This window comes from Thermobia domestica, chromosome 11, assembly GCF_964235325.1.
Source record: "Thermobia domestica chromosome 11, izTheDome1.hap1.1, whole genome shotgun sequence".
Lineage (NCBI taxonomy): Eukaryota > Metazoa > Arthropoda > Insecta > Zygentoma > Lepismatidae > Thermobia > Thermobia domestica.
The window spans coordinates 12,491,081-12,515,771 of NC_137464.1; the positions used below are offsets into that span (position 1 = coordinate 12,491,081).

Consider the following 24,691-nt stretch of genomic DNA (forward strand, 5'->3'; position numbering starts at 1 on the left):
TGCAGATTTTTTGCTGCGGACTGTACATCAAGTATTATTAAAACTAAACTGACCAAGTATGAAATATACAGGGTGTTTCAAAACAACACCAACTACAGTAGGTCCCATAGTTTTGGAGCTATGGACCTTTAAAGTTCATTTTTTCATGTTTTCGGCAGCCTATAACTCCGAAAGGAAGTATTTGTGCACCCAGGTTGGTCTATAGTTTTCGTCTTATCTTGGTGTCAGGAATTACATCTTAAACGCTATCGATGTTGTTTTGAAACACCATGTATATATTAATAATAATTAATAACAGTTGTGTAATAGTTTCGGCAATGTAACATTGCCTCCATCAGACATTATTAGATAACGTGTCAGATGAAGGCGATATTACATTATCAGATAACGTATTAGATGAAGGTGATATTACATTATCAAATAACGTATCAGATGAAGGCGATATTACATTATCAGCTAACGTATCAGATGAAGGTGATATTACATTATCAAATAACGTATCAGATGAAGGCGATATTACATTATCAAATAACGTATCAGATGAAGGTGATATTACATTATCTGCTGTGTCAGATAAAGGCGATATTACATTATCGGATAACGTATCAGATAAAGGTGATATTACATTATCAGATCAGAATAGTACATTACCGTACCTGTTACACAAGTGTTATAAATTGTTATTTATTAATTTCGTGCTTGGTCAATTTTGTTTTAATACATGTTGAATATTTCCAAAGCTATAATGAACAGGATATGAATCTTATACACCAGAATATACGGTAAACTTCCTGCCGCCATTCCAGCTCAAGAAGGGTTATAACTGGCCACACTGCTTTTTAGTTGCCTGGTGTGTGGTCAGTATACCGGCTTCTATCGCATTTATTTTCGGTCTGCAGGGTAAAGTTCGCTATCTCTTAATTAAAACTGCTTCCGAACTCTCTCAAAGCACCTTTCATTTACCCTATATTCTGGAAAAGTCACTACAATTATTCTGCAACAAATTAAGCAATTTTTACGAATCTTATACTTTTAAACATCGAAAACAGAAAAGTATTATAAAAATTAGACTTATCAAGTAACATGATTAATGACATTACGAATAATTAATGATTAAAATTATCATTTTAAAAATGGAATAAATTCTTTTAATTCTTGTACAATAAAGTAGTTATAAGAAATCTTACCTCTTCACAGAGAGCCAACATTCGCCGCGTGCTATCCAACGACTGAAATTAGATAAAGGTAGTAGTTAGATTTTTGTGGAAATATTACGTTTCTTAAACTTTATAAAACACACACATATATATATAAAACAAGCACATAAAGGCGTTCCGGATAGTAAGAGCGAACTCAGAATTAATTCAGTATGTTGAGTTCGCCCTTACTACCCAGCAAGTCTCACATAGGAGATGAACAAAAATATGAAAACACCTAGTATGAAAGAGATAGCTATTTCAAACATTTCTGAATGGTAGGTGTCGCTGTGGTCACCGGCATATCCTGTAAGGTATACAACTTGGCCAATCGAACAGATGGACCAGTTACAATTCAGCGACCGGCCCGTGCTGGTTATCGTAAATCATGTCTAAGCTGACAAGGTTTTAAAGAAGGCAAATTGTGGGTGCGCGTATGGTGGAAGTTTCCGTGACGGAAGTAGTGGAAATGTTTAGTGTATCAAGAGGTACAACCTGGAAGATCATGACTGCCTAAGAGTGTTCCGGAAAAACCGCATCAGCGAAGCACCAGCGTGGACGCAAGTGTGTGTTGTGCGATAGACAGACGCACATTGAGTAGGATTATGACAAGCAGAACATCACTACGGCGCCGAAAGTCACAGCTGAGCTGAATATAGTGCTTACAAATCCTGTTAGTATCTAAACAGTCAGAAGAGAACTCCACACGCAGGCTAAAAATGACAGATCTGCAATTCCCAAACCACTCGTGACTGTTGACCATGGTGCTATATGGAGACAGTGGTGCAACGCGCATAAAAACTGGACAATGAAGCAGTGGAAGATTATCATCTGGTCGGATGAGTCATCCTTTACATTGTTTCTAACCGCTGGCCAAGTTTACGTGTGGAGAACGCCAACACAAGCGTATGGCATTAATTGTCTGTTACTAAGCGTGAAGCATGGCGTTGGTTCAGTGACGATTTGAGCAGTCATATCCTGGTATTCTGTTGGACCCACCATTACCCATGTTACTGCCACGGACTTGGAACCGTTTTGAGTGACCAGCTACATCCCATGTTGCAAACTCTGTTTCCAGATCGTAATGCGTTCCTTTGTTTATATACCTCACATCGTTCAGGACTGGTTTCATAAGCACGAAGATGAAGTGTCACATCTGTCATAGCCTCCACAATCGCCAGACCTCAATATCATTGAGCCCTTGTAGTCAGTTTTGGAGATCAAGGTACGAGACAGCTACCCACCACCGTCGTCTCTACAACTTGCAGCTGCTTTGGCGGGAAAATGGTACAAAATCTCTTTGACAGTCATGCTCGACTTGTATTTCTCCATTACCCGTCGACTGCAGATCGTTCTGCGTGGCGAAGATTGTCCTACTCGCTATTAATAAATGTAATTTTTCAGGTGTTTCCATATTTTTGTCCATCCTCTGTAGATATTCATTGTAATTTATTTACTTATTCACTTAGTTTTATGTTCCATGACAAATCATTTGGGTTAATGCGCGCAGAGTTCTGTAAGGTACTTGCACTCAGTGTTTAAGTCTTCGATCAGTCCACAACTCCTAACAGATATATTTACTAAATATTCTCTCAAGTTTTTCCTGGTTTTAGTCTTAAATACAGGTAATTCTAGCTGCATAAGTACGTAACACTTCGTATAATCTTCATTAAAGGAGCAGTCACCAAGTTTTCTCTGACTTTATATATATATATATATATATATATATATATATATATATATATATATATATATATATACAAAGGAGTGTGATTCTTAGGCTTTTGTTAGGGAGCTCGAAAAGTTCTACAGACGTTGATTCATTTATACTGCGCAGGATTTAAACGTGCCAATTACCTACGAAATATCGTGTTTCCACCACTGGTTCTGTTCGATTTGCAAGCCGCTTCTATTAACTATTGCCCGGCATCGGAGTTTCCAATGCAGGAGACTGCGTTGGAACTGAACCATGGGTATCACATCCCACTCCTCTTTATAGGCTTTCCACAGACAGGTGATGGTGCGGACTCGACGATGGGACAAGGCGCCGGTTGAGTCCGAAAACATAATATTCTATTCCCATCTGGACTCTTGACAGGGATGTTCGAGAAGGGAGTTGCCGAAATTCCAGTTTCCTGTTCTATACGGCCATATAATTCTAGTGATAATTTCGCTGTATGACTGATGCCTTTTCTTGGTGCAGTTCATGTTGTGTCCATAGAATGCTAGTACGAGTACATGTCAGAATAAGAGTTTGGTAGCACGCAGCAATGATTTTGACATTTCGCTCCCCCTTTCGGAGATGCCCCTGTACAAGAGACCGACCACAAGCATGAACTGTTTTGGGAAACGGTTCTAACTGTTCGCGGCAGTTTAGTAGACCCAGGTGTCTGTGTATAATACGCATATCCTGTATAATGCGATTCACGACTTGCGAGAAAATTACGCACCTGACATATTACTAGAATATGCGACGCCCAGGGCTGGATTAACCCATATGGAGGCCCGGGGCTAGAAAAAATATGTGGCCGCTGCTCACTTCGCCTAATACGTTTCTGTGAAAGTACAGCTGGAAAGTTAAGGGAATATATTTCATATTTTTGATCATATTTTATTTTATGATGATGGTTGTATTTTTATGATTTTTTAGATAGTCAGTTGAGATTTTGTGCAGAGTGGAGGTCAATATCCATTTGGAGGCCCGGAGCTACAGCCCCTCCCTAAGCTCCCCCCTTAATCCGGCCCTGGCGACGCCGTGGCGTCGGAAAGGGCCACAATGAACCCCTCCCACACCCTATTCACTTCCGGTGGCATCAGACTATGCTTGACCACAATGCTCTACTACATGACTAATAAAATACTCCTGCTTCCTTCGTGGCGATGGTAAGGGTATTTCTTACGCTGGTAAAGGTGGCATAAACTTAAAACGACCTTCTGTACACCCAATATCTATTTGATTTAGTGCCACTATGTATACTACGTACAAGTTCTGACCCGCACATGTAGACTTCATATACAGATATGTCAAAGTTATAACGTACAGTTTTGAAAGTGTTGTAAATATTTTTCTTAATAAACTTCTTACTCAGACCAAAAACAAAATATAAAACATTGCCTACCTCATCTGTAACCTGTGCTGCTTTAATCTGCAATTCCTGCAGCTCACTTCGGGGTCCATTCTCTGTAGCTGTGGTTGGCATCTTGGCGTTCTGCAACGAGAGAAAAATGTACAATCAATATACATATCTGTGCAGCTCATTCTTATAAGAATATTTACATCTCATAATTAAAAAAAAAAAAAAAAAAAAAAGCAAAAACCCTTGTCAAACAGTTCTTTAAAGAGCACTTTGATCACATCATCTGTTTGAAGGCTATAAGCTTCTAAAAAAACATCAGAAGAATAGGTTAAAAAAGTTTACAAACACGTGTCGAAGGAGGCATTTTTAAAACAAGAAACCAACGTTTACTGAATATTATATTTCAGTATTCAGAATATTCAGAAAGGTAAAACAAACGTAATCCGAACGAGAACTGAATCCAAATCTATGCTAATTAAAAGTTAGTGTGAAATTATTTGGTTACAGGAAAACCGTAGTTGCACTACAGTATAGGAAACACACACACACAAAAAAAAAAAAAGAAAGAAAAAGAAAGAAAAAAAAGAAAAGAAAATGAAATCTTTGAATTTTAAGTCCCACGGTTAAGCCGGCCAGGCTAAGGCCCGACACATACGTTACGATATACCTGTCAGGTAAACCTCACCGGTATACCTATGCAGAATAAAGCATACACACACAACGGTAAACCTGCAACATTTTCACTCAGTTGAGAGATGGCGAGCAAACAAGATGACGACAACCGACGCTCCCTATTCAAGGACCTAGCCACAACTCACCTGAACACTGTACAGGTGTGCCGGATTGACACACACACACACGGTCACGTTTGCACACCTGCGCAGGTAGTAAGAATTGAATTTCGATGCTTCTCCGGTCGCCTGCACAGGTCGCTACGCCTATGCTGTTTGGCCTGCAGCGGCTTGCACACACGCTCCGTTTTACCTGTACAGGCGACCTGTGACCTCACCGGTATACGGGAACATGTGTGCCGGGCCTAAAGGAGACGGTGATGATGAGAAATGAATGAAATGCTAGAATGATTAAAGTGAGAGGAAACGGGAGAACCCCGAGGAAATCCACGTACACGATGTTTGTCCACCACAAAATTCACTTGGCACGAGCTGGGATCGAACCAGGGACCCCATGCACCAGAGGTGAACGCTCTACCACTGAGCCATAGTGAAACCAATAAAACCAATAAAAACTAGGATGCATAACATTCACGTAGGATTATTGTCTGAAGGGAAGGGAAATTTATGTATATTATATAACCGTCTCACAACATTTAGGAACAGTAGGGATACAAGGAATTACAAACACATTACATGAAAATTTGGTAATATCTTTATTTTAAAAAGTTTGCTATATTTTTATTCTAATTGATATTTCTTGTATTTTTAAGGTGACTAGGAGAGACTGAGAGACTTAGTTTCCCTTGGCCTCCTCCGTGGATCTAAGATCTACAGAACCAATCAGTATAATCTCCGACTCACTAACGCAGTGATGGTCAAACGACGGCCCATTTATTCCTTTTTCTAAACTCTGTACGCAGCAACAGATACAGCACAGGTGACGCTAGACCAGCGGAAATCAGATATCTGTCATACCGTGGAATCGATCAACCTTTGTATTTTATGTCGTAAGTCAAGTCAGTCTCCTGAGACTAGAAGTAGTATAAATTTGTTAGCCGTTTGCTATTGTTCATCATTATCAAAATACTTACCGGACAGGGATTTCTTGAGGCGTACGATACTCAGAGAAAGGTTCCAACTATATGATGGGTGGTCAAACACGTCCCAATGGAATGAGTATAGTCTGTATAGAAGATTGGACGTCATCCGCTGTATAAGCGGGGTCTTGTTCCAAGCAATTTTCATGTCTTCTTACATCTCACATTTGTGTCCGTTGGCATTTTGATAACGATAAACAATTGCAGGTGGCTGCCATACACTGGTTCCACTCCCAGACAACTGGCTCTTACGATAATCGGAATACACAAGTGTCTGAATTGCGGTGTTGAATATCAGGGTGTCTACTAAAATTCCAGAATGAAATTTCGTGACTTTTTCATAACCTTTTCTTTACTAAACCATAATATTTAGTATCATTTTCAAGAGTGAATTTCGGTGCGAATTAGGTCGAATTTTTATGCATGTGATAGAAGCAGGCTTTGCTTGCGATTTGGTAGTGTCTAAAGCCGATCATAGACATTTTTGGTGGTGAATTTTGACGTTTTATAGAACAAAATTTTCTAGTCTGTACTTATGTTTCAACAAATAAAAAAAAAATCATTACCCCAAAAGCTAAATTTCTTTGAGTTTTGTGATCGTTTTCTGATTTCGTGACTTTTTCATGACTTTCGTGACCGATAGACACCCTGAATATGTTGAAAAGCAGTGTCACCCGTGCTATATCTGTAGGAACAAGTGTGTCAGGGTCATTGTGCCTTTCTCGTGTTTACTGCCCTGGATGCGTCTCTTCTCTGCACTCAGATATGACTTAACTTAGAAAATATTTTCTTTAACCTTTTGGTTACGAAGGCGATTCTGCAAGGTAAAGCTGTTGCTACCGGCCAGGCTTTTTTTTTTTTTAAGATTTCATAGAATTATTTTCGAGTGTTCATAGCTAAGGCCCTAATTGAACTAGAGACGTGATAGAACCAGCACTTTACCTAGAAGATTGATAATTAATATGATTATTAATTTGTGCTGGCCCTTATGGGATTACAAATTGATCGATAACTGCTCTAAAGAATCCAATCCTCCACACACACACACACACACACACAAAAAAAAAAAACTGCAAATCCCACAGTTCAAATATGCACTCAATTTCAACTTTATTCAATTTAATTTTAATGAAGTAAAGGCAAATTCATTACTCAATTTTAGAGCTCAAGGGGTAAAAGTAACCAAATATAATTGAACTGCGGCCAGACCAGAACAAGAGGCTGCAACCGGAGCAGTTGCCCCGAGCGCCAGCAAACTAATCGGTGTGTTTACTGGTGTAGATGTAGATGAAGTGGGTGCTAATCGCAAAATTTGCCCTGGCACCAAATGTCTAGTTTCGTCACTGATCAGGCTACCATATTTTTAGAGCATGAAATCGGGACATTTTTCTGAAATTTTAAGAATACATGACAATTATTGGTAATTTACTTTAAAGTGGAACTTAAATTTCAAGAGCAAGGCTTAAAATTTAAAGTGGGCTGGGACGGCAAATCAGTGTCCTGTTAGAGTTCAGTTCCTGCTTTTACGCGACGTTTGTCTCTTTTGTCTTTGTCCGTCACTTTTTACTTTATTATTATTATTATGATTACAGTTTATCTACCAAACAACTATTTTATTATTATGCAGTATTAAACCAAATCTGGAACTTGTGATATTTATTTACTTCCATCCGGCAAATTAGTGTGATCTTTACAAGATGGAATGTTTTCGGACTGATAAAATTTGAGATTACTGCTGCCATGCTATAACTTTGAGCTTCACCTTTCCTCAAGTAGATGCAGACATGTCGGAATGTTTGATTCTTGTAGATTTACTAGTTCAAACGCTGCCGCAGATGAGGTCTGGAAAATATTACTCTTAACGAACAACATTTGAATAAATTTATCAAGAATATTTGGAGATATGCAAAGAAACGATCTTGAAATACCAGAGTCGGAAACAGATAGGCTATAGGGGTTCCTCGTGGAAACGAACTAGATATTTGCTATCGAAATATCACAAATTCATTTTAGATGAATCTCTTCCTTCATTGAAGGCAGAAAACGAATCTTCTAAAGATAATGCACTAAGAGGCATTTTCTGCCTACTATTGATAAGGCAAATATTGAGATGGAAAACCGCTTTGGATCAATCACCTCTCTACATCCAAAAAGTGAAAACTTTCTAAATCACAACATTATGGAGCCTATGGTCCAGCATGATGGAAGTGATGGAAATATTCAAATATGAACTTAAAGTCCTTCCAAACACTATTAAGGTGTGTGAAGACGGGAGAAAACCAAAGTTGATTTCTTGATTAATTTTGTTGATCTTTGCGTCTACAAAAATGAACTGACAGAAACCTACAAGCTAGGTATCCTCTTTGTGACTATACCAGTTTCTAGTGCTACATGTGAAAGGTCATTCTCATGTTTGAAAAGAGTAAAGATATATACGCAATTCAATGACTGATGATAGATTGAAAAACAGCATTACTTTATATTGAGAAGAAAATTGCAAAGTCGTTAGATCTTGAAGAAGTTGTTAAGTTTGCTGCTGCCTACAAGAATAGAAAATCCTCTTTTAAGTGAGGCATGAACCTATAAGTTTTTTTCTTTACCTGTATAAGTGTATTTCTCTGCTTCCACTTACGTCAATCAGACACACATATTTCAAACGTCGTAATTAACTACTTACTTATATTAGAAATCAATTGTTATTAATGTATCCTAGTTGTTTGAGGTAGTAAATTCTTACATTTTCACTGTAAAAGGGTAAAATCATAAACAACAAAGATGAAAACATTCACCTTGAACACACACACACATTTTTCATGCGTTGGAGATGGCCCCCTCAAAATGTTTTTGGGCCCGTCATTGGCCACCCTTTAAAAAATTCTAGCTACGCTACTGATAGTGGCATTCTCAGTGACCGAAGCAGCGACTCATGCGGTGCAGCTGTATAACTTTTGCTTTCACTAACACCAACGGCGAAATTTTTAGTCCTTACTCAATTAGTTGTTTAGCGTCCCCTTTCAGCGTCGAGGCTATACGACACGTAGACCTAAAACTTTAACCTTTTCAGACCTGATTTCATTCTAAATGTTAAAAGAAATATTTCCGTATTTCGGAAAATAAAACAGAGAGAGAGAGAGAAAGAGAAAATGAGATCTTCAGATGGCAAGTTATCCAATTGATGGTAATCTATTGTGACAGCGAGGACTCGTGAAGCTTGAGCTCTACACCAACCACAGAATTGCTTTGCCTCACGTGTTATGCATTGGAAGAATTCAGTACGATTTGGGTCCTGCCTTCCGAACGCACACTTTGAGAATGCGTGAAACAACAGAAGCGCACAATGTTGCCAAACTTAGAAATCATAGCGAACGGGAGACAAAAAGAAACAAACAGCACTTAAAGAATTATAACACACACACTAACAATTACTCGAATTAAATGTAAACAATAATCGTAGCAACATTATAACGAGAACAATAAGAACAAAAATAATCAAAACGAAATTTAGTGGCAATCCGACAACACCAACCCTCAGACGCTCTCCGTTATAGCGCGAGGGACAACATTCGTAAAATTTCATGGACAGGGGATAACAACCGAGAAACACACTCGCGTTCTATTGGATGTTGAAACTGGTTATCTAGATAAAGTTTCCCGACTCCGTGCAATCCACGGCTGCCAATTGTACGGGTTTAACAACTCACGAGTCAGATGCGAGTGTGGGCATACTAGTAATTTTGACACTGGTTTTCTTTTATTGATTAAAAGCAACAATTCGATCATTATTGTTATGATTTAGCAAAATAAATAAATAAAATACAAATAATCTTATTTGCATACCCTACTGTGATCACAATCACAAAGCTTGTTCAGAAATAAATGTTAATTACAGTTTCAAATCAATCTTATTTTCTTTCTCTAACAAATATTGCTGAACATAGATTTAAAAAAACAGAAAAAAACATACATGGATGCGATTAACTGAAATAAGATTCTAATTTAACGAAATTGAATTTTCAGGACTCAAACTGTGAATGTAAGGGTGAGCTGGTTTGGAAAGTTGGCAGCCCTGGTGCAATCACTATAGCATCCACTTAAAAGAAGCAAACGTTCTTAACCTAAGCATTCCATTATAAAAAATAAGAAACAACATGATAAACAACATATACACTGGGATGGACGTTGGGTTTGAAAAGATTAAGGTGGAATCCGATCTACCGTAATGCGTTCAATGATCTACAACCGACACCACATGTACTAAAGGTGCGCGGAACTTTTTCCCTCTCTTTTCAGCCTAACGTCCCTTTCAGCAGCAATGCTATATGAGACAGGACCTACGATTACCGTGGAATCCGAACCACATGAGCTCCCATCGGTCTCCCACTGCGCGCACGCTTGCCACTAGGCCAGCGAGGAAGCGAATTACCGACTAGTACATAGGCCTATATACGATATATTCTTAAAATAGTACAAATGTGAACAGAAATTGTGCTAGTTGCATGATAACATAAGTTCTAGTAGTTAATTTCCTTGTCACCATTTCATATCCGTTCGGTTTATCTATTTTGGAGTCATAAAATTAAATCAACCCTGCTTTGTATAATTCTGTACAAATGTCTATAGTAAATCATCTGAGTAATAAAAAGTAAAACATATCAGCATAGCAAAAATACTATATATAATGTTATATAGTCCATGTGTATATTTATAGAAATTCAATTCCACACCGTTTACCTTGAAGCGACCTCAACAATGCGTTAGTTGCGGGAGGAGAAAAAAAAATAAAACTATGGAAACTTCATGGCATTCCCCATTGTCTGGGAGTTGAACCATTGTACTGCAGTTCCACATCCACGGGATGGGTCACCTCCAACCGCGTTGGCGATGCATGCAATCCCATTCAATCTGAACATCGCGCAATGACGGTCATCGATCGGTGACGTCACCACATAGTCAACCAGTCACGTCATCTCCGCATTCACGGGGAAACAGGAACTCTTTGCCTTTCACTTCACCTGATAACGCTTCGAAAGAGAGAGGACTTCAAGCCCTGTCACTGAACAAACTATAAACATTTGTTGGTTATATTAACCCTATCTCCGTTGGCTGTTTATCGAAAATGGGATCGTTTACCAAGAATAGTGCTTATAACGTAGTGCAAAATGCACTATTCTTGGTGATCACAGCGAAATGAGAAGATTAAAATAGCGATTGTCTTGCCACAAAATATTCCCTCTTCACAAGCAAAACCACAAAATGGTCTATAAAGATTTTATTTCTTATAGAAAAATAGTTTAATAAAGATTTATGGTTTTATAAGACCCAAGCCATCGCAATTTGCAGTCATCTAAAAACAAATTTTAAAAAAGAAAAAATTAACACAACTCAAAAACACATTTCACGTTTTCCTGCTGGACATTGACTAGAAGTTATTTTTATTAATGTAAGTTCCAAAAATAATTTCTAGGCAATATCCAAACTCTTCGAAGTTTTTACGATAACCATTACTAACTGTGTTAGAACTTTTAAAACGATTGTATTACTGGAAGTTACTAATTCCAGACAGTTTTCGTAAAAGAGAAATCAAATATTTAGATTTAGATTTAGATTTAGATTTATTGACATATAACACAACAGGCACAGGCCTAATTACAGTGTTACATAGTATATCGTTATACAGATTATATAGGTTAATAAAGCTATTGGTCATAATTACATTTGTCTTACAAAATTAATAGACTTCTTAAAACTACTTACATCCATTGCCAGTACATCCAGGTTGAAATTTTCTTTAACTAACCTGTTGTAGGTTGCACTAACTCTCCATATAGGAGATCTGCTTAAAACGTTTGTTTTCGCTGTCATACAAAAAAATGTATTTTTCGAAGCAGTGCGCAATTTAATAGATGGTACTTGGATACATATTTTTTCGTTAAGATCAGGACAGTCTATTTTGCCATGAAAGAGTTTGTGTAAAAACAATAAATCAATATTTCTTCTCCTGAGTTCTAATCTTTCAAAATTAAAATTTTCAACAAGGTTAATGTAGCTTTCAAATTTTGGATAGAATTTTGTTTTCTTAAGGGTAAGAAGCCTTAAAAACTTATTTTGAGTACGCTCAATCAAGAATGAGTATTTCTGTATATTGGGGTTCCATATATTACTACAATATTCTAATTTTGACCTGACGTATGCATAATACAGCACAATTAAAGTTTGATCATTTTGAAAATCTTTACTGACTCGATAAATATATCCAAGATTTTTGTAGGCTTCTTTGCAAATAGTTTCAATATGTTGAATAAAGGTTAATTTTGAGTCAAAAATAACTCCCAAATCCCTTATAAAATCAAGCTTTTTTAGTTTTTCCCCTAATATTGAATAATTATATTGAATATATTTTTCTTTTCTAGTGAATGTTAAATAACTGCATTTACGAACATTTAACTTAAATTTATTGTTTTTACACCAAATTTCAAGATTTTGTAAGTCACTCTGAAGTTCTAAACAGTCCTGAATTGTTTCAATTCTGTTGAATATTTTAAGGTCATCAGCAAAGAGTAGATTTTTAGAAAACTGAAAGCACTCAGGAAGATCATTTACCGCCAAAATGAAAAGTAGAGGTCCCAGATTCGAGCCTTGAGGGACTCCAGATGTTGCATGAAAGATTTGAGATTTATGATTACGATACAATACAGTTTGTTTACGATTTTGAAGGTAGGAAGCAAAATATTGCAGAGTTGATTTCGAGAAGTTAAAGGATGCCAGTTTGTTTAAGAGAATGTCATGGTCAATGACGTCAAATGCTTTAGAAAAATCAGTATATATGACATCTACTTGTCCTTGCTTGTCAAGTTCCTTCGAAATGTAGTCTGCTATTAGTGCTAGATTTGATACAGTAGATCTGCCCTTCAGAAATCCATGCTGACTGACAGATAATGCAGGTTTAACATGATCCATTATTCGCTTATGCAGTATATATTCATACACCTTGGCAAACGCAGATAAGATAGAAATTGGTCGGAACTGTTCGATGTTGCTAGCTGAGTTTGTCTTGGGTATTGGACACACAACTGACTCCTTCCATTTTTCAGGAAAGGTACATGTTTTTATAGATAAATTAAATATAATATTCAGAGGTTGTAAGAATATATCTGAACAGCCTTTCACAATGTACGTTGGGATCATATCTGGGCCTGATGAATTACAAAAGCTACTCCTGGGTTACTTAAAATATAGCAATCCATGTCGAATGAGGAAGTGAGACAATTAATCCCCCACTTTTTTCAATGCTTTTCCATTCGGTTAGTTTTCTGTTTGTTTTGGTTTGATAGAGAGTCAAATCTTACACTTAAATTTCAGACACTTTTATATCACCTACCACTGATGGAACAGGTCATAGGTCACCGGGTCATTTCGGTCAAGACTTCTTGTTTTACAGGCCCGTCGACCTGAAATATCAGCTCTGAAGCATTAATTCCGAATTTCACAACCCATTAACGTGATTCCGGGAGGAGGGGGCATTGTGGTTTAGTAGTGCAGCTCTTATCTCTAGTGCGAAGGGTTCCTGGTTCGATTCCCGACCACGTATGTTTCTGTTGGACATCATGTTAGTGGGTTCTCTCCGGATACTCCCGTTTCCTCCCACATTCTCATTCCACCGATTCTCTCATCATCGTTCACTTGCCTTAATCATCGTCTCCCTTAGCATTAATCAACGGACGTAATTGTGGGACGTAAAACTGAAATATTTCATTTCGTGTGATTTCCGGTGTAATATTACACCGTCAGACATATGAGGGTTAACATTTCTTGGGGATCACATTGCCCAGGGAATCGGAAAAAAGGTACCATCTAGGCATTTTGCCTGGTGTGAATGAACAAAATCCAGGAAAAATCTCACTCAGAATGGCTGACATGAAAAAGTTGTTACACTTTTTCGACCGAGCGTCTCTACTGGGAATCGAACCTGGACGGGCTATAAGTCAACCTGAGTCAGCAGGTTATTGGTCAGTCCGAGTCATGAGGTCTGGTGGATCATGAGTCTGACTTCTTCCGGGTCACGGGTCACGAACTTCATGTCCCGTTAAACCCTGCTAACTAGAGCTCTGACATTCGTAAGCCTGATTATGACAGTATTTTCAGATAACTTTTGCTTAGTTTATATTTAAAATAATAGTGATCAATTATTCTCTATTAACTACATATCCTATTCCACTATACAACAATAAATGCTCCAGAGTTAGCATGTACACTTCTACAAATGAAATCTTTCAGTTTAACGGCCCATAATTATGACCTTTTGGCTAAAAGAGACGGATGATTAAGGCAAGTAAATGATGGATGAATTAGTGAAATGAGAAAGCGGGAGGAAATGGGAGTACCCCGAGAAAACCCAAAGACACGATGTTGTCCACCACAAACTTACTTGATCGGAATCGAACTATGGATCCTACGCACCAAAGGTATATGCTCTACCACTAAGCCACGATGCATACATTTGTGAAACTACGATCAAATTCAACAACTTATTGGGTGGGAAAACATCGTATAATATAAAAGTAAAAAAAAAAAAAATAACCGTAAAAAACTTTTAAAAAGAATATTTATGAAAAAATGCACTAAAAACAAGAAAATCCAGAAATTTCTAAAATTTCGCAGTGCACACGATGCAACTGCACAATATTCCGGTTTGAAAAGACTTAGATTTTATATTTGAGAGAAAAGTAAACAAGAATTGTTATTTCTTGTATTGGTTACACACGGTTTATTCGGTGTTGTTTATATAGGATTGTTATCTGTTTTGTTAACATACAGTACTTTAAAGGTGAGAATGTTTTGCGAATTCTTTACAAACAGTCAAATAAGCTGTGTTAAATATATAGCTTGCACGCAATATGAAAAGGAATATACGTATAATTTGGTCTTTATGTTTCTGTTTTTGTTTCCGTGGATGCAAAAGTTCTTATATTGTAGTAATTACTCATCTTTCAGAGGGTTTCATTCTTGTTTCAGCTGATATAAAATAATAATAATAATAATAATAATAATAATAATAATAATAATAATAATAATAATAATAAATGTTTTGATATGGTAATACGAAGAAATGACAGTAAAACAAAGCATTGGGCGCTCTCCCTAAAATTGAGATGTTTATGCAAATTAGGAATATCCTTAAACATTAAATCACAACCAAGATAAATTGTTTCCTTTAAAATAATAGAAACTCGATTAATACGTTGTTGACTCCCATAAACTCGAATGATTCTTTACAGTAAATAAACTTGATTTTAACGTCAAATATTAAAAAGTAACAATGATATCTGAATAAATGTCAACTTTTTAGGACTGTAAAGAACACTTAAGTTCTTATGAGCTACATATTAAAATGCTACGTTTATATGTTCATGTTCAAGAAAAATTTATGTGTTTGTGGCTAATTCTTTCAACAATGAGATCTTGGAAACCAGAAGTATTAGAAACGTATCGTTTTCCCTGGTGGATTCCAAATTGTGTAGATTTGTCAGTTTTCATTCAAATTTAAAAGAAAAATGTCATTTTTTATTCCACAGTTTAGGCGTCGTTTTGACCCTATTGATTTAATATTACAACTACGTTGATACCCTTGTAAAAGCCAACCAGCAGAGAAACTATGTATAGCGGGTTGATGGACATTTCAGGCGCTTTGCTTTAATCTGAATGACAAACCTATTGCAAGCTGGAAACTTCGAAGGCTTGTAGATCCACAATAAGGTGTACTTGGATATAGAATTTTAAGAAAAAAATATTTGCATTTGATATCGTATATCACTTATTCATGTTTGCCACAAACTCACCAAGATGATGATGATGATTTTGAGTTTAACGTCCCTTTTCAGCAGCAAGGCTATATGAGACGTGGACCTACTGATTAACGTGGAATCCGAACCACATGAGCTCCCGCCGGGAATCGAACCCGGACCTCCCACGCCAAAGGTGCGTACGCTAACCGCTTAGCCACGAAGGAGCTCAAAACTCACCAAGACATTCTATATAATAAAATACTAAGTTTATATGTTTGTCTACAGCAATTCACTCCTTTTCAATCTTCCTGTTCTTTACTTGTGTCCGTAAAGGAACCTGCACAGATATAGTGAGAAGTGGGAAGGAGATTCACGCTCATATTAGAACTACGTCGCTGTGTAAATAACACAGGTTCAGCTATATATTTTAAACAGAAAAATACAGACAGAAAACAGGTACAAAGGGAGAGAATTAGCAGCGAAAATCACACGGGATGCTTTCACTCCACTTTCCGACAACGAACTGAACGAAAAAGCGAAAGGGAACGTACGCAAGAACAAACGAAATATGTGTTTGGCGTTCGGATTTCGAAGAAAATTTGCTCAAAATTTTCGTTCGTATTCCAAGTTGTTCGAGTTTCGAGGCATTAGGAGTGCAAGTAGAAGAGGAGTCATAAATCTTGCAATATTCCGAACATCTCGAACAGCACGCGTGTGTCTACGCCGGGGTCGAGAGATAGTGTGGCAAGCGTACTAATTTTACACGAAGGCCACTACTTCATCTTCAGTCAGTTTTTAGTGGCAGTGAGGATGAGTGCTAAACAATGTCTGATACGTGAACTGCTATGAGTTTGAACTCGGGCATAACGCTGCGGTAACAACCCAGAACATTTGTCATGCGAAAGGGGAAAGTGCAGTGAACCAGAGCACAACTTGCTGGTTGTAAAGAAGTCAAGGATGAGAAAAGGTCCGGTCACCCAAGAGTAAGACATTCTCGAGGTCCTACAATATGCTACTGAGGAAAATTCATCCACCAGCACACGACGATTGTCAAATCAACTCGGTATGCCGGAGTCCACTGTAGTGCGTCACCTTCACGAGCTCGGAAAATTCATGAGGTGCTGCCGTATCGTGCTATATGAGTTGATCCCAGCTCAGGCCTAGAGGAGAGTGGATGTGTGCAGATAACTGCAGCAAAATCCGCGTGATGTGTGGTTCACAGTGGTAGAGCAAAAACAAACTTCTAAAACCGGTAATCAAACAGGGCAGTTTCAAGCACAGTCATACTCAGTGTGTTGTTGAACTGCGATGGGGTAATTCACTTTGAGTTTGTTCCTAACGGTCGCGGCATCAATGCTGATTTTTATTCTGAATGGTTGGAGCTGATCTATGCTGCACTACGCCAAAAAAAAATGTCCTGCATTAATGAACCGAAAGCTGTCCTGCTGTAACGGGATAGTGCAAGACCACACTCAGCTTGAAAAAAACGTAAAGAATGCAGAAACTTTATAGCATCGTGCTGATGTCACATCCAGCATACAGTCCTGATCTTGCCCCTTCGGATTACTAGCTGTTTCGGTCCTGTAATCACGATGCTTCACCAACCAGCAGCACTGACTGACTTCTCTGCCTCTAAAGACAAGACGTGGTATTGGTGTGAAATCGAGGAACTGGCAGGACGGTGACTGTGTAGACAGCCCGACACAAGGAATTATAGTTTGAATGTAGTGCAACCTGTAATGTAGATGCTTGCAGTGTACTGTAATAAACACAGGCATGTTGAGTACCAGAATACTGCAAGACATACGTCTAATTCTTGTGCCACTGTAGATCGATACATCACTATAACATAAAAGTACAGGGCGGTGCACGAAATATCATATCATTTGTTTTGTTCATTACACATGTATTTATCACCAAAATATTACAAAATTAGTACAGAATTAATTGTATGAGCATGGAAATTTAATTCAATATAGTATGTGTTCAATGTCATCACCATTTTGTTTCAGAATCTCTTGCAAGCGAACTTTTACATTTGCCACAACCTTCCTGAACTACTCTTCCGAAATTAAAAGTCACAACTGCATGATGAGAGCCCTGAGTTGAGCTGCGCTTCCTTACGAAGACATTATGTTTCAAATAGTCCCACAAGAAGAAGCCTAACTCAGCAGCCGTCCGCCTCATTGATTTGCTAGGATTTCGTGTCAAAAAACGCGAACTGCTTCAATGTTTTCAGGGGCACGCAGGCGCACGGCCGAGAGAAAAAATTAAAAAATATCTAGAAATAAAAATAAATAGCCATAACTTAACATATTTTTTGAATTGATTAAAAAAATCAGGCTAATAAAGCATTCTGATTTTGAAGTTCATTGTAACAAATAATTGTTGGTAAAGTTAAACTATTTTTCAACATTATGCATCAACTTCGTTACAACATTGATCTCAAACACGGGACAACTGGCTGTTTCTTTTTTACTTATTTACTTATTTTTTTTTACTACAGAGCTTTTTTTTTTATTTATTTATTTGCCCAAATGGCTAAATTGAACAAAACCAAAGTTATTCACCAATCTTTTGTTAATACATTAACGGTATTTGTTAAGCCCAGAACCAAGTAAATTTCTCAAAAAAACTTGCAATGATAAAATTGCATCGTGGAGTGGTGTTTAAGCAATTAACATATAGGCCTGATATAATTTTTTAATAAAAGTTTTTAGGAAAATAACAACCAGACTAGGGGTCGGAAAAAATTATTGGGCCTAGGGGCGCCAAAATGCTAAATCTGGCCCTGGGGGCACGGACAATTGGTTCGCGTCGTCGATTCTTCTTTAACACAGAGCCAGCTCCTTCAAACTGACGATACAATCTCTCAATAGTTTGTTTATACGGAGCCCATTTTGCACGAAAACGTCTCTGTGTCGCTACAAAACTCCACGTTTCAAAAAAACAAACAAACAAACAAAAAAAAAACTTCTGTTCAATACTTAATCTGCTCTTATGCGCTATATTCAGAATTGCTGTTTGGCGCCAAATAAATATTCGATACCAACTTCTCGTGACATCTACCGGATTTTCCATAAACCAAAGTATACGAATACATAACATTCTATCTATCCGTGTAATGAACAAACCAAATGGTATGACATTTCGTACACCTATGTACACCATTAAAGCAAGCATAGGAGATTCTTGGCTCTGCATTTTTTTTTTTTTTTAACTGCGTATAAGGTTTCACTAGTAACCGAAATTTTTATCTGTAATCAATCATTCTCTGCCTTGAAATCATCTTCCTTAATAACATTACCAAATTTGCATTATCCAGAAAGGCGCACCTGAATTTCTCGACCTTATAAAAGAAAATTACCGTGATTGCTATGCACATAAAGTCGCCTGGTAATTTTATTACTAACGCAGAAGCCCTTAATTCATCTCATCTCATCTTTTGGTTACCTGAAGACGGCGGACAGTAGTACGAATACAACTAGAAAAGAAAAGTTACCACAAACAGAATGAAGATAATGATTTTCGTTTGTTTACCAGTGAGGAAGACATATCTTCTCAATCCTACCTCGTTAGCATATTTAAGAACTTGAAACAATAGCAATCACGCGAAAGTCAGCTATAGGAATACCTTGCAAAACGTGGTAAATTAGTTCCAAGAAGTGCCTACGATATACAAAACAGCGCCGTTCGAGATTATTTAGTGAGTTAAAATTCGTGGTGGAGAAAAGACAGGTTCGGTTTTCTACCAAACCGGTTTCGATTTTAAACCCGGTTCGCTCTTCTAACAAACATTTTTGGTTCTATGTTAGCTAATAAACGGATGGACTTAAACAATCAAAGATAATTTTAAACATAGAAGAGTCAATCCTTCAGAATTTGATAATAGGAGAACACTAGCATACCATTATTAAGTAGTAACTAGCAAGCCCGCACATCTTGCGCACACTATTGTTATCTCAATGATTGAATACGATGCAAAATTAAAAATATTTATGGCTAGCAATGTAGTCTTAATAATACGTTAATAATATCTTTAATTAAGAACTTCTCGATAATTACTTGAATTTAAGACGTCCTCGAATCTAAGACGCACCTCAATTTCGCTGGGTTAAATTAAGAAAAAATAGTAATGTTTCTTTTTTACTATTACTAAAGTGCTCTTTGATATTAGTCATTTTCGGTGATTTTTATATATTACTCTCTCCTCCCCATGTTGCGGGGCACGGCATCGGAAATATCACTGTTCATCTCAGCAACCCCAAAACTATAAATTCGACACTAATATCGGTCATTTTCTATCATTTTCAAATGTCTCTCCCCCTCCTTTTAAATATATATCCCCTTCCCTTAAGTTACACGTCAAAGTGATATGGTAAAAATCCATCTCAGATTCGAATTTCATCTAAGTTGATGAAAATTTGATCGAGATCGGTCAGGTGGTTTAAAACTTGATCATCTCCTCCCCCTCCCCTACGTTGCATCGTCAAAGTTAAATGATAAAAATTATCCCAGGCCCGAATGTCATGTATGTTGAAAATGTCCCCCTTCTCCCCTACATTGTGCCGTCAAAGTAAAATTATGAAAACATTCCAGGTCCGGGCCTTATCTATGTTAAAAGTTTGATCGAAGTCGGTCGGGTGGTTCAAAAGTTATTGTTTTATTCATTTTCATATATTTACCCTGCTCCCCGCACCTAATTCTACCATCAAAATGAAATAATTAAAAACTTTCCAGGTTCGAACTTCATCCTCTAAGTTGAAAATTTGATCGAGATCGGTCAGGTAGTTCAAAACTTGATCATCTCCTCCCCCTCCCCTACGTTGCATCGTCAAAGTTAAATGATAAAAATTATCCCAGACCCGAATGTCATGTATGTTGAAAATGTCCCCCTTCTCCCCTACATTGTGCCATCAAAGTAAAATGATGAAAACATTCCAGGTCCGGGCCTTATCTATGTTAAAAGTTTGATCGAAGTCGGTCGGGTGGTTCAAAAGTTATTAAGTTTGATTCATTTTCATATATTTACCCTGCTCCCCTTACCTAAGTTCTACCATCAAAATGAAATAATTAAAAACTTTCCAGGTTCAAACTTCATCCTCTATGTTGAAAATTTGATTGAGATCGATCGGCTGGTTGAAGAGTTATTAACTCACGAACATGATCACTTTTATTTTTATATTTATTGATTTTTGTATATCTCCTCCTCTCCTACGTTGTTTCGTCAAAGTGAAATGGTAAAATCCATCTCAGGCACGAACGTCATTTATGTTGAAAATTTGATCGAGATTGGTAGTTTGGTCCAAGAGTTGTTAAGTTTTATTTATTTTTTTATAATTCCCCTCCCCTAAGTTCTACCGTCAACGTGAATAGCTAAAAATACTCCCAGGCCAGAACTGCATCTACGTCAAAAATTTGATCGAGGTCGGTCAGGTGGTTCAAGAGATTAAGAGTCACAAACAGTCTCTTTCAATTTGGATTTGAAATTCTTTGTTCACAGACACCGCTATAAATATATAATTTGCAGAAACTTTTCCAGCAGTCTTCGCAGACCAGCATGCCTGCAACAACAATTTCTGTCAGTGCAAAGGTGGCTAAGGAAACAGCCTTGGACGTTGATCCGATCCAACCATTGTCCTCACCATTTACGATTATCTTAGCAAATCCATCTTTCATCTGAAGTGACAATCTTCTGATGGAGGGAACTTTCCCGGTTATTCCTTACATTCAGAGAACTGCACACCTCCAGACGATGATTCTTATTGGCTGGCGTCAACTCACATGGCACCCACGAGTTCAACTCTTTCACCTTGCTAATTGCACATAGCGGCGGAATGACAGTGGGATGGTACAGTATGTGCAGGGAAACGGGAAACTTTGAATCTAGAATTAGCAACACTGTACGACTGGCATTTGCTTGGCACCGATAAGACAACATTGAGAAGACTTTGCCATTATAAAGTATTGAATTTGTGAGGAACGTTTGTTCGCGAAACGTGTGTTCGGTGTGAAAGTATTTGATAAGAGGCTCCGAGATCCCCTGAACTCAGAGTGTGCGATTTCTCTCTGTAGCAAATCTATGAGGACATCTCGAAAGCAAAGAGTAACGTACTCGTCCTGCAAATTGAAACTAAGGGTTGAAGAACTCACTCGCTGGTGTTCCTCAAGACGTAATACGCTGAGCATTCCAGGGAATATCCAAAACATCATAATGCGTATGCCCAGATGGACACTCCTATTCCGATGTCGGCATCAAGAAATGAAGTGGCATGTAAGTGTCAGCTAATGTCATTGTTAATGGCATACTCTCTACATGGACCTGAATCATTAAATGAATTTTTTACTTTCTTGATTAGCGACTTTTACGTCAGTTAAAATTTTCCAGCTTTCCGGTGCCAGTCTGCATATGCGTAAATCGTCTACAATGGCAGAACACTTTTCAAAGGTTTGATTCTATGGTTTTCCTGAGAGAGCTCATGTTGGTCAATGCCCACAGGGTTCATTTTGAAATGCTGCAACACGAATGAAATTTGAGTTGATTTTAACATCCCTTTCAGCATCGACGCTATATGAGACAGGACCTACTGATTAACGTGGAATCCGAACCACATGAGCTCCCACCGGGAATCGAACCCGGGTCTCCGACGCCAAAGGTGAGTATGCTAACCGCTTAACCACGAAGGAGCTCGGAACGAAAGTTGACAAACCAAGAGAGAATGGTCTGCTCACTTGCCGCTCTTGGCTCAAATAGACTGTTAATGTCTTTTCCGGTAGTTGTGCAGAATATTCTAGTTTAACTGTTCAACAATGGACAGACTCTTGACTATCTGGGTACTCCAGCCTGTTCCCTGAACATGTACTGAGTTTGTGATGTTATACGTGCAGCCTTTGTCCATTTCTGAGATGAGTTTACCCACCAGACACGAAATGGACATTTCACTTGCACCAATTCAATTGATCCTTTGTGCTAAAAAAAAAAAAAGGACACTAATTTCAATCAATCAATAATTTGTTAATTACCATTGTATCCGCACAAATTGGGGAGTATAAAGACGCTCATGACGCTGGATTATCCTTTTTTCTTTAATCACTTACGAATCTTGAAAACTGTGTCATTTAATTAACTTCGACAATTTTTTTCTCTTCATGTAGTAAAAATATTATGTTCAAGAATGATCTTTCTGTCAGCAGAATTTCCTTATTCGCTAGAACCTAGGTTCTCATGTGCAATTACTGTATTTGTCATAATATAATGAACGATGCCCGTGTGATCCACTCATTTTCTCATTTACGAGCTCTAATTACGAACGAAAAGGGGAAAATATCACTGGGTTAAGCGTTCATTGGCATTATTATATGGCAGAGGGAGACTCCAGGAATCTCTTAATCGGCAATTCACAATTGTCAATTATTAGTTTTATGCACTATTTAAAGTTGAAATTGGTGTGTACTTTTAGATCAAACCTCTCTCTCTTGTACAGGATGATCCAAAAATCGCGAAAATTATAAAAATTAAACAATTTCATGAAAACAATTTTTTACAAAAATATTATTTTAAAAAAATAATAATATCTTGTACTAATATTCTTCGAACACTTGAATTATGCAACTGTAAAGATGCTGAGTGACGACGGATTGACCGACGTGGACTCCTTATGACAGCCTTTCGAATAGCTTGGATATTATCTGGCGTTACGAACGGTTCGCACACGGCCTGGAGGTTGCTTTTTCATTGCCGAACCAATTTACTCAAAATTACGTATCCATGTTTTAATTGCATGTGCTGATGGAACACGATCGCAGCGTCCTAAATTAAAATGACGGCTGAATTCTCTACGTGCCTCCTCCAGACTATTATTGATCTTGTAAAACGCTTTGATCACAAAAGCATGTTGCGCACTACTCCAAGCAGTCATGATAACTAAATGGCAGGGTGTCGTTGACTACATTATTCAGTGTTACCAACCGCCCACTGTTGTCAACACAACTTTCAAAATTTCTCGTTTTTCTGAATCACTCTGTATTTCAAATATAAAACTGACCACAACAGGAGGCGTTAAATCATTGTTATATACGGTAATACATAGGGTTCTTAAACAGAAGTAAATTGTATTTCTTCAAGGAGTGCGACGTAAGGTCAGTGGTCTAAGCATTTCCCTGAGATATGACTAAATTTAATAACTCCGCTCTGCATTCATTCTGATGTTTTCAAACGAATGACATTTTCTGGACTGGATGTTTGCACTGATTTCAAATATGTAATCAGTTTCTTTCTATCACGTCAGGTTTTTTGATAATTCGACATATTCAAAAAATCAAGGTTTAGTGGAAAAACTACATTGGCCTATGTCCATGGAAAAAACTACTACAAAACATGCATATAGTCTAGTAATTGCTAGAAGACTGACATTAATTTTACTATGGGTGAGTCCTACGATGTCTTGACTTTCACCCGGGACTACTTTCTCTTGGCATAAGCAAAGAGAACATGAGATCATTTCCTTTTTTTGCTGAATATGGATGAATGGCTTTCTGCAGTGGACATACCAGGAACTATAGAACAGCTTGGTGTGACACAATGCTTCTGATTGGAAACTTTTTTTTTTTTTTTTGATTCATCGAAATCAAGTTTGAAAGGCGTCTTATTTCACAATTGCAATATCCTTGGGTTTATACCTGTTGCACATTCTATTCATATGAAAGAGACATATGAAAATGTTGAGTGTTTGCTAGATTGTGTGAACTACAAAGAACCAATGGCTTTTGTGTGGCGATTTTAAATTTATAAGCCTCCTGATAGGACTTCAATCATGCTATACCAAACATTCTTGTTATCTCTGCTAATGGGTCAATCGTGCAAAG

The 24,691-nt window shown here is 37.6% G+C and overlaps 1 protein-coding gene across 4 annotated transcripts in view; it reads right to left on the reverse strand.

Annotated features, from left to right (window-relative positions):
* The window catches only part of LOC145663894 (synaptosomal-associated protein 25-like), a 143,751-nt gene that overhangs the window by 50,785 nt on the left and 68,275 nt on the right, over window positions 1-24,691 (reverse strand). For 3 of the 4 annotated variants that reach the window (XM_081730060.1, XM_081730059.1, XM_081730058.1), the window contains 2 exons: window positions 4,316-4,405; window positions 1,188-1,229 (listed from right to left, as the gene is read on the reverse strand). In XM_081730060.1, coding sequence (XP_081586186.1) covers window positions 1,188-1,229; window positions 4,316-4,396 — 123 coding nt within the window. In that variant the 5' untranslated portion in view covers window positions 4,397-4,405. Of the gene's footprint in view, window positions 1-1,187; window positions 1,230-4,315; window positions 4,406-10,775; window positions 10,898-24,691 lie in introns of those variants that run through there. The other variant, XM_081730061.1, reaches the window with a different exon arrangement.